We start from the raw sequence: 10,549 nt of genomic DNA, 5'->3' as shown, positions 1-10,549 counted from the left end.
TGTCCCATTCTGGTTCTCGATATCTATAACAACTGAAAGAATTAAAACGTCATCAAATTATATACATGCATTTGCCTGTTATAACCCGTGCATGATTTTTATTAGTTTGTCCTTATTCAAAGAAACTAAAGTTCAAATTATATCTAAGCCATACATAGAACAGTTAAATTACGGAAACTGTTTACCAAAAATATTTTTAGCATATAGACGAAAAGAGTGCACAGCGTAGAAAAGCAAGAAAAGACGAATTCTTCAAATACTGGCAAAAACCGGGTAAATTACTCGTGTAGAAAACAATCAACAAGCACAATAGCTAAGATGTACATACACATTTAATAAACGGTTGATTTAGTGTTCCGACTCATTACTTGAGATGACTGAAAACACAAAGTAATGACGGTGCTACGTATCAAAGTGTGTTTACTAAATAAGTAACAAGATAAGGGGGCCTCCGTGTATATGTAATTGATATATTCCATGTATTTGTTTGTGGAAGAACCGTGTGATAAAACAGAACTCTATCTTCCGACTTAACTTGTATAACTGTAACGTAGGACATTCACGCCTTCGTGTCGTTATCCCCGGGGAGTACGTTTCAATTAGATAAAATATATGTTTAGATATATAAACAACATATACCCTGTGGTTAAATACACGTACACTAATATATTTTCCGTTTTCGTGAGTTCATTTCGGTACGAAGCCCTCAAATTGCTACTATTTCGTGTGTAACTTCAAATCTGTAAAGTTAGCTCTGGTAACCAGCTATTAGTAACTGATAACTAGTAACTAGCTGTTAGTAACTGATAACTAGTAACCAGCTCTTAGTAATTGATAACTAGTAACCACCTGTCAGTAACTGATGACTAGTAACTAACTGTTAGTAACCGATAACGAGTAACTAACTGTTAGTAACCGATAACTAGTAACTAACTGTTAGTAACCGATAACTAGTAACTAACTGTTAGTAACCGATAACTAGTAACCAACTGTTAGTAACCGATAACTAGTAACCAACTGTCAGTAACTGATAACTAGTAACTAGCTGTTAGTAACTGATAACTAGTAACCAACTGTCAGTAACTGATAACTGGTAACCACCTGTCAGTAACTGATAACTAGTAACTAGCTGTTAGTAACTGATAACTAGTAACCAACTGTCAGTAACTGATAACTAGTAACTAGCTGTTAGTATCTGATAACTAGTAAATAGCTGTCAGTAACTGATAATTAATAACCATGTGTTAGTAACTGATAACTAGTAACTAGCTCTTAGTAACTGATAACTAATAACCAGCTACTAGTAACTGTTAACTTAAAGAGAAAAGTTTGCCAACTACTTAAAGTGAGAAAAGTTAGCTACTAGTAAACAGCTACTTAGTCAGAAAAGTTAGCTACTAGTAAAGGGCTACTTAGTCAGAAAAGTTAGCTACTAGTAAACGGCTACTTGAAGCGAGAAAAGTTAGCTACTAGTAAACGGCAACTTAAAGTGAGAAAAGTTAGCTACTACTAAACAGCTACTTAAAGAGAGAAATGTTAGCTACTAGTAAACAGCTACTTAAAGTGAGAAAAGTTAGCTACTAGTAAACGGCTACTTAAAGTGAGAAAAGTTAGCTACTAGTAAAAAGCTACTTAAAGTGAGAAAAGTTAGCTACCAGTAAACAGCTACTTAAAGTGAGAAAAGTTAGCTACCAGTAAACAGCTACTTAGTGGGAAAGTTAGCTACTAGTAAACAGCTACTTAGTCAGAAAAGTTAGCTACTAGTAAAGGGCTAATTAGTCAGAAAAGCTAGCTACTAGTAAACGGCTACTTGAAGCGAGAAAAGTTAGCTACTAGTAAACGGCAACTTAAAGTGAGAAATGTTAGCTACTAGTAAACAGCTACTTAATGTGAGAAAAGTTAGCTTCTAGTAACCAGCTGTTTACAAGGAATAAAGGCTATAACTACTGATAGCCAGCTACAAGAAACAGGTTACTTGGTTTAAATATAATTATCTAACAATTTAGATGACGATGAAGTAATTTTCAAATCAGAATATGCTAGCGTGATTGATTTTACCAGCTACTTAACCTTTGCAGTGCAAAATACAAATTAACTTTCAAATTGAACGGTGGGCATTTATTAATGGAGAAAACCATTAACTTATCCATCTATTTATAGTTTTCAAGAAAGAAATGTGTGTTTATATTAACAAAATTAATCATTTAGGGTAATTACATGACGAGGAAACCTTGCGATATGCCATCACCAGTTTTCAATTAGTATGCCTCGTAATATCAGCAATTTATAAATTTCATCTCAAAATCTTGAGTAGTATCTAGTGTTTGCATTGAAGAAAAAAAAATCAGTCATATTCATGACAAGGAGTGACCTTGATATCTCAATATGCGAACAATTTTCAGATTCCATTCCTTGGTAAATCAATTTGATGAAAATTACCCGTTACTTTCAAGTTTCTTTTAAAAACCTTACGTAGCTGGGATGTTCGCATTTATAGGCATGTTTCATTTAGGCCAGCACTCATCTAAAGATACCACGTTTTTTATATCATTTTAGGGAAATTAACTACCGATACATTTTGATGAAAATTATTTTCGACTTTCAAGTCGGTGCACTTGTTAATGCATAAGTTCCAATTGTTAAATGGAGTCTGGGTAAAGATACAAGAAAACATATCGAGAATAAAACATTCACTTGCAATGCAGTTTAATGGGGAAAATACAATGGAATGTAAATATATGCAAAAAAACGAGTATTATTTTCTAGTGTCACGGTGCATAATGTTTGCTGCAATATAGCTAAACAATTTACTAAACTTTACACGTCCACAAGATTATTTTCTTTGAATGAACTGCATTTTACATGAATAATTCGATCCTCTTCTTTCCTGACGGTGTGAAATTCGATTGTCCTGAATGTAAGAAAAGCATAGACTACGGCACAAGTCTCCGTCAGCACAAAGAATGGAAGAAGTAGAACTGGAGAGAGACAAATAACCAGAAACTTCAACAGGCCAGTTCTCTGATAATTAAACGATTTCAACGCACCAATGATGAATAAAAACATCATCACGCCTCCCATGAATCCGCATAGAAAACAGAGGATCCTTGGCATCGGAAGTGGATACATTGGCACCAATACAGCATTGGGAGCGGTGAGTGGCATTGTTACCCACCCGAGTATCATAAAAAGGATTCCACATTTCTGACTGGATGGGATACTTCTGCTGAGAAAAGTCCTTGTTATACCCTGTATCCACCGTTTTCTTTGTTTGATGTAGTCCGTTAATGAAAACGGACTCTTCTCCCACATTTCGCCTTCGATGAAATCAAACGAGTAACCCAGTTTCCATGCTGTAAGTCCAAAGAAACAATCTTCGGCAATACTACCCTCTATTCCAAAATCATAGGAGACGTTTCTCTCTGCCCCTGCATTGCAAACAACATAGCTGCCTTTCCAACTAAACACAGGCTTTCTGAAATATTTCAAACAAAATCGTAAGATACCATAATCTGCTCCAACTCTGGCGAAATCGAAGATGGTAGTGACCCAACAAAAGATCTCTTCGTTTGCATACGATATGATGCCTTGTCCAAAACTCGCTGTTCCCTTTTCGATGAAATTGAGGATTCCAATCACAGATGCTTTGGTCAGAACTGTTTCTTCATCGAGGTGAACAATCCAGTCTCCGTCATCCAAAGTATTCACATTGTCTTCCAAACAATACTGAAGAGCGCGGGCCTTATAGAGCGTCTTTTTAGAAGTTCGATAATTAAATGGAACGACGGTTTCTCTTACGAGCATATTCTTTGGAATATCAATGGCTTTGTCCGTGACAATTTCGAAAATGAAGTTACTTAATCCGATACTATTGCATATATTAATGTTTCTCTCCAAATTTTTCTTTACCAAATTTGGATATAACCCCTTCGTAACTACTCTAAAACAGATGAATGGGCCGTGAAGAAATGTTCCTTTTAGAGTCGGTGTCCTCGGCCATGTATTGTATAACACAATTCCAAGAAAATTGAACAACGATAGTGGCAAGGTTACAAAAGTCAAATATCTCGTAAAATATAATGCAACTGTCATCCCTACTCCATATCTCTCGAACGTATTGTGAAAGAAGGAACAGTCTCCTCGAAAAGCACCAGCTGCTTCAGTAAAAATAAAAATAACCACAACGAGCAGAGCAACTGTTAAAAGATGGTAACCCAACTTGCAGATTGTTCTTTTCCCACGGCTTTGAAGCATCATCATTCCAAACATCAATGAAGGAATTTACATCAAGACACAATTGGGACCGACACGTCATTTGTATCCGTAATGTGTTGGAACTTCCGATGCGTTTAGCACTTCCCTAACACACGTATAGGTAATTGAGAATGGCTTATAGTCGTAGCCGCTAATTTTTTTTGGTATTCAAGACAAAGAAAATCTACAATTCGTTAATAATAGCTCGAGTATAATATTAATCTCATCTTTTTCTCATACATTGTTCATCTTGCTCTATTTCTATAGACCAAAATCTTTCATCTCCAATTAAAGGTTTATTCATATATAAAATAGAAATGCAATTACTTCACAACCCCCATCACAATTATCACCCGATTGACTTTTAGGACGAATGTTTGATTTACAATGCGCATGTGTATCTGCAAAACCACTTTGATATACGTTCATCTCCGTCATGCTTGCATTGTTATCAGCCTTCAGCTCAGTGGGTTTCTGAAGTTTCTTAATTCACTTACTCGATTTTTCTTTTCTTTTTTGGTTATATATCTATATATATATCGGATCTAATAGTAGATACGAGGTCAAATAAAACAGGATATAAAAAGCACCTAAAATGACCAACAACACGGACAACAGTGAATTGTCAAATTTTCACTTTTTGACTTGATCCAGCCTAGGACTAGTCAGTTCAGATCTGTCTAGACGCTCGATGGGAACGGACTTTTCTATTGCCACATATTACACTCAATAATTTTAATATGTAGACGTTTTGTTTGTTGTCAGCTTTTGTAGTTTAGTTGTAGTTTTAGTTTCCTTTTCTATTTAGTTTTCTTTTCTATGTAAATATTCTATCGTCCTGAGGAAGGGACAGGTTGTCCTGAAAATTTGACAATTCACTGTTGTCCGTGTCCTTGGCCATTTTTAGTGCTATATATGCGAGATTTTGGGATATAAAAACTTACAAATTACAGAAGTTCTATGGAGCGCCAAATTAACATAAACTCAAATAATTGAAGATATCTTCAATTATTTGAAGATATCATCAATTTATTTGATGCGCGCAACAATTGAATTAAAGATCTCTTCAAATAATTAATGATATCTTCAATTCTGAATTATTGCGCGCATTAATTGAACTGATGATAGCATTAATTCTTCAACTGAATTGATGCGCGCTTCAGTTGAATTAATGATCTCTTCAAATGAATTAATGATATCAACAATTGAATTGATGCGCGCTACAATTCAATTGAAGGGAGCAATAATTGATATAATGCGCGCATTAAATCAATTGATGAGAGCAATAATTGAATTGATGCGCGCATTAATTCATTTGATGAGAGCGATAATTGTTTTAATGCGCGCATTAATTCAATTATTGCTCTCTTCAATTGAATTAATGATATCTTTAATTCATTTGAAGAGAGCAATAATTCTTTTAGAGAGAGCAACTATACAATCAAAGATATCTTCAATTCAACATATCCACAATTAAATTAATGATATCTTTAATTGAATTGTTGCTCTCTTTAAAAGAATTGATGCGCGCATTAATTCCTTATACAAAAGCATTGTAAATGATTTAAAGATATCTTCAATTGAATTAAAGAGATCATCAAATTATTTAAACCGAGCTCTAAATTAATTATTGCGAGCAATATTTCTACTAAATTGATGCTCTCATCAAAAGAATTGAAGAGAGCAATAATTGAATTAATGCTCGCATCAAATCTATTATTGCTCTCATTAATTGAATTAATGCGCGCATCAATTGAATTGAAGAGAGCAATAATTGAATTAATGTGCGCATCAAATCTATTATTGCTCTCATTAATTGAATTAATGCGCGCATTAATTCAATTAAAGAGAGCAACAATTGAATTGATGATATCTTCAAATAATTTAAGATATCTTCAATTATTTGAGTTTATGTTAATTTGGGGCTCCATAAAGTTCTCCATCTAAAAATTTTGAAACATATTTTTCGTTTAAAAAGCTCTACTCCATCATTTTATATGATATATGGCAAATCGGACGTTTTCCTGTTTATAACTAGAATGATTTCTTATTGAGCCAAATTAACGTCAATATAGTCACGAAAAGAGAGTAAATATTCTTTACAAATATTTATATACATAGTACTATAATGGCACATTTAAAAACCCTTGGTTTGAATTTATTCATAGAATTTTGAACATGTGGACTTTTTAATATATGGTAAAACTATGTCAACGAGTAATGTTAAAAACCTAGCTGTGCATGTTTATTTTAAAGATAGATGAATTAGTTGGTTCTCCTTAACACACAACTTCATATTTTTGTACATTAATACATGTATCTCGTTATAATGAGTTAGTCATCTCTTTATAATGAGTTAGTAGAGTTCTTTCCAAAATCTCAACATAACCATTATAGATTATTTAAATTCTAAAAAAAATGAAGTTAATAAAAATCTTTGATTACACGCGATTATTTTTCGATGTCTTATTCGTCGTAAAGACGACAGGAAAATATTAATTTCGAGCTTCAAGCAGATAAATAGGTGACGATATATTTTCTTCTATTCAACAAAAATACTAATTTTGCATTGTCAAGAATGAATGTAAATTTTATTCATTGTTTTAATAACTGGTAGAATCATATAACACTGGTTCGACAAAATTTTCGAGCAAATTCGTTATTTCAACAAAAAATCAGTCAAGACTAGATTATTCTATCAGGAATATATTTATACTATACGTAATAATGCAAGCACGTACAACCAGAGGGCTTCCCCCTTTTTGACATTGTTCATTTCCCATTATGTTTCTCTTTTACGTTCAAAAATTATCTTCGCAATCTAAAGCAAGATATAATGAGTTATCCCCCCCCCCATCTTTTTACTGTCTGCATAGTGTCAGATCTCTCTCTCTTCAGAGATTGCAGACCTCCAAAAAAGTGGCCTAAATCTAATTATATAACATTTTCAGAACACAAATCTCAACTCTGTCTGCTACTATCAAAAAGGTTATTTTTACACATTTCTCACATAAACAGAACCGAAAAAAAATAATATATACCCTGTACCTCTACATCCCAGGTGCAAAAATGCTTGTGTGTATTACTTACAGTATCGTGTGTTAGAGAACTGGGAGATGAGAAGTTAACAGATACTACATAATGTACATGTACATGTACTTTATGAACACAATAGGAAGTTTATGCCCAGTTTCCCACTAAAGTGTTTTTACCACCATCACGGAACTTTTGCATGTTGACCATTTTGAAAAACATTTTTCTTTTATATTTTCACAGTTCCCTAAGTAATTCCCATAGCCAGGAGAAATATCAAAGGTGTTTATAGGTAACACTGACACAGTGACATATGTCTGTCAGACTGTATCCAAAACACAAAATTATATGTTAGAAATTAGAGGATGTGTACCACGATAATTAACATTTAGTGGGGGTTATGCCTGGGGTACTGGTGAGCTAATGTCTCAAATCAAATCCACCTCTGTATTTAAAAAAAAAAAAACCATACAACACATTTAATATACAATCAATTAATTTAATACAGATAAAATTCATGACTCTGGAATGTGACTTAATTTCTTCAGTATGTCTCTATAAACATTGAAATGTGAGGTTTCTTTTTGAGTCTGGAGTGACTGTCTTACTAATATCTGGCATTGTTTATTTATACTAAACAAGTTATCAATGTGTTCACACAATTTATCAAGTGTTCTGCTCCTGCCAATGTCTCTAAATTTGGACTCACTGCTTCTATATCTACAAACACAATAAATGTTCTGTAATAAAAGTATAAATAATACGATCTGCAAACTTCTTACTTCATTACGCCATCAATGTCTTCCAAGATACTAATTATTCAATAATATATTATCTGAAGTCATACACTTCAAGCAACAATTTGATAATGAGACCCAATAAGCTCACTAACATGCCTGCATTCTACTCTAGCCATCTACAGGTTCAGCAGCAACACCTTTATTCTATGTTACCTTGTATATAAAGTAATTTTTACAAAAAATTTCATTACATTCTATTTGCATCTTATTTCATTTTTTTTTTTATTACTGCAATGTATATTTATAAGGAGTGTAGGGAGATTAACTGAGGTCATACTTGTATGATCTGGGTAAATTTGACCTTGACCTTTAGCAGTCACATAGCAATGACCTTGACTTTTCAGTCCGTAATATATATCATTCAAAAGTTAAGAACAAAGTTAAAATTGCAGCCAGCCAAAGAGACAGACTGGTAAAAACTATGCTCTCAAATCTAAAATTTCACGAGCATAAAAAACAAAGCGAATGACTAAAAGTTACATGCATGCAAATTTCTTTCAACAACTTAGAATAAACACAATATTACCTCCATGAATACAGATTTGAATCTCCTTCATTGTACAATGGTTCCATGTCTTTGGCCCACTGCAAAATGTTTCTTAAATATAACTGGCAGAAATCAGTGTGGAATCTGCATGCTTCATGAATGAAATCTTTCTTGGAATCCAGGAGTGCACTGTGAAGAGTTATATTGAATCATAGAACATTTAACTTAAAAATATCCAGCAGATGATTAACATTTGTGTATTTGGGAAACATTCATTTGCCCCTGTCATGGCCATTTTTACTCCTCACTCTGCTATACAGAATAATGAATCCTCATTTCCTATTGATTGCATATATATCTTATACACAAGTACTATCAAAAGTCTTCATTTCAAAAATGCTTATGTCACGATTCAAAGAAAGCTTCAGCTGTTAACAGATGGATACTCAGTAGACCAATACATTACAAGATGACAGGTGTTCAACTAGTGGTATGAAAATTTTACAGGTATTTTGATTAATGAATCCGTCCTACAACATTCCAAAAGGATTCATATGAAAACGACCAATGATCTTTACTTACCTATTTCTTGAGTTTGCTAGCCATTGAATTATGATGCTTTGAAGGAAATGTAGCTGTTTGTCTGTGTATGTAATATCATGTGGTGATACACATAACATCTTCAGAATTAAATCCTGCAACATTCATTTTAATAAAAGTATAGATTGCTTAACTTTGCTTGTGATTGCAAAAATAAACATTACAATCCACAAATATATCCAACAGACTATTCTTGTGTATGATCATGACCTACATGGTGCAGCTTTAACCCCACAAAAAAGAATTCGACTTGAAATAATATGAGTGGTATTATGGTAGGTATAATAAAATAAATGAAAATATTTTAACACTAAAGAAACAGGAATGTCTTAGAAACATAAATGCCCCCCCCCCCCTTTATGTGGCAATATTGGAAAGGTTAAAAGGTCAATTATAATGAAAAATATTAGTTATCTACAAGTCAGGGGCAACTATAATAACAAGTTTAATCTCTCAAGATACTATTAAAGCAGACATTTCCAAATAAACAGTTATTTGAGCCATGACCTTATGACTTGAAAACCAGTGGGTTCATCTATTCTTTTGGGGACACCAATGTACCTAGTATGATATTTGTCTAGCAAAGGGTTCTCAAATTATCTTATGTCCAGAGTAGTTTGACCATTGACCTTGTGACCTCTAAATCAATAGAGGTTATTTACTCCTTAGGATGTACCCAGTGTACCAAGTTTGATGTCTATCAAGCAAAGGGTTCTCAAGATATTGAGTGGACAATATCTTACTATGTCCAATTGGATGCTTGACCTTCTGACCTCAAATTCAATAGGACACCTACTCCTCACATAGAAGTCATGCACTAAGTTTGATGTCTGAAAAAAAATAATATGGTTCTAAAGATATTAAGCACACAATATCTTACTATATCCAGTTTGACCCTTATGACCTCAAACTCAATATGGGACATCTGCTTCTTAAGAAAAACCAGTGTACCAAGTTTGTTGTCTGTCAAGCAGAGGGTTCTAAAGATACTGAGCAAACAATATCTTAAAATGTCCAGTTGGACCCTTGACCATTGAACTTGTGACCTCAAAATCAATAGGGGTAATCTACTCCTTAGGATGTACCAACTCATCACATTTGGTGTCTATCAAGAAAAGGGTCCTTTAGATATTGAGCAAACAAAATCTTACTATGTCCATCCAGTTTGACCATTGACCTTGTGACCTGAAAATCAATGGGGTTCATCTACTCTCTAGTGGCAACCACTGTACCAAGTCTGGTAACTGTCAAGGAAAGGGTTCTTAAAAAAATGACCAGACAGGATTTGGACAGGTGCAAAACAATATACCCCCTCTTTTTCACTTTGTTATCCTAGCTCTTCATTGCAATTTTCAACAATAACAACTTAAACAGC

General features: G+C 33.6%; 2 protein-coding genes across 2 annotated transcripts in view; both read right to left on the bottom strand.

Annotated features, from left to right (window-relative positions):
• Window positions 1-2,716: 2,716 nt before the first annotated feature.
• On the bottom strand, window positions 2,717-4,257 carry LOC125679334 (beta-1,4-mannosyltransferase egh-like). Its single transcript, XM_048918478.2, has one exon. It carries the CDS (start codon window positions 4,255-4,257, stop codon window positions 2,818-2,820), a length of 1,440 nt encoding a protein of 479 aa, XP_048774435.2. The 3' UTR covers window positions 2,717-2,817.
• Window positions 4,258-7,751: 3,494 nt separating this feature from the next.
• LOC125679335 (uncharacterized) overlaps window positions 7,752-10,549 on the bottom strand; it is a 5,870-nt gene continuing 3,072 nt past the window's right edge. The window contains exons 6-8 of the mRNA XM_048918479.2: window positions 9,157-9,269; window positions 8,614-8,763; window positions 7,752-8,007 (exon numbers count right to left, since the gene is read on the bottom strand). Coding sequence (XP_048774436.2) covers window positions 7,803-8,007; window positions 8,614-8,763; window positions 9,157-9,269 — 468 coding nt within the window. The 3' untranslated portion in view covers window positions 7,752-7,802. The remainder of the gene's footprint in view (window positions 8,008-8,613; window positions 8,764-9,156; window positions 9,270-10,549) is intronic.

Source organism: Ostrea edulis, chromosome 2, assembly GCF_947568905.1.
Source record: "Ostrea edulis chromosome 2, xbOstEdul1.1, whole genome shotgun sequence".
Taxonomy (NCBI): Eukaryota; Metazoa; Mollusca; class Bivalvia; order Ostreida; family Ostreidae; genus Ostrea; species Ostrea edulis.
Note: the sequence above shows the minus strand (reverse complement) of the source record. Positions and strands in the feature narration are given on the sequence as shown.

Coding starts and splice junctions, on each gene's coding strand:
- LOC125679334 (XM_048918478.2), bottom strand. CDS start 4,257: ATGATGCTTCAAAGCCGTGGGAAAAGAACAATCTGCAAGTTGGGTTAC.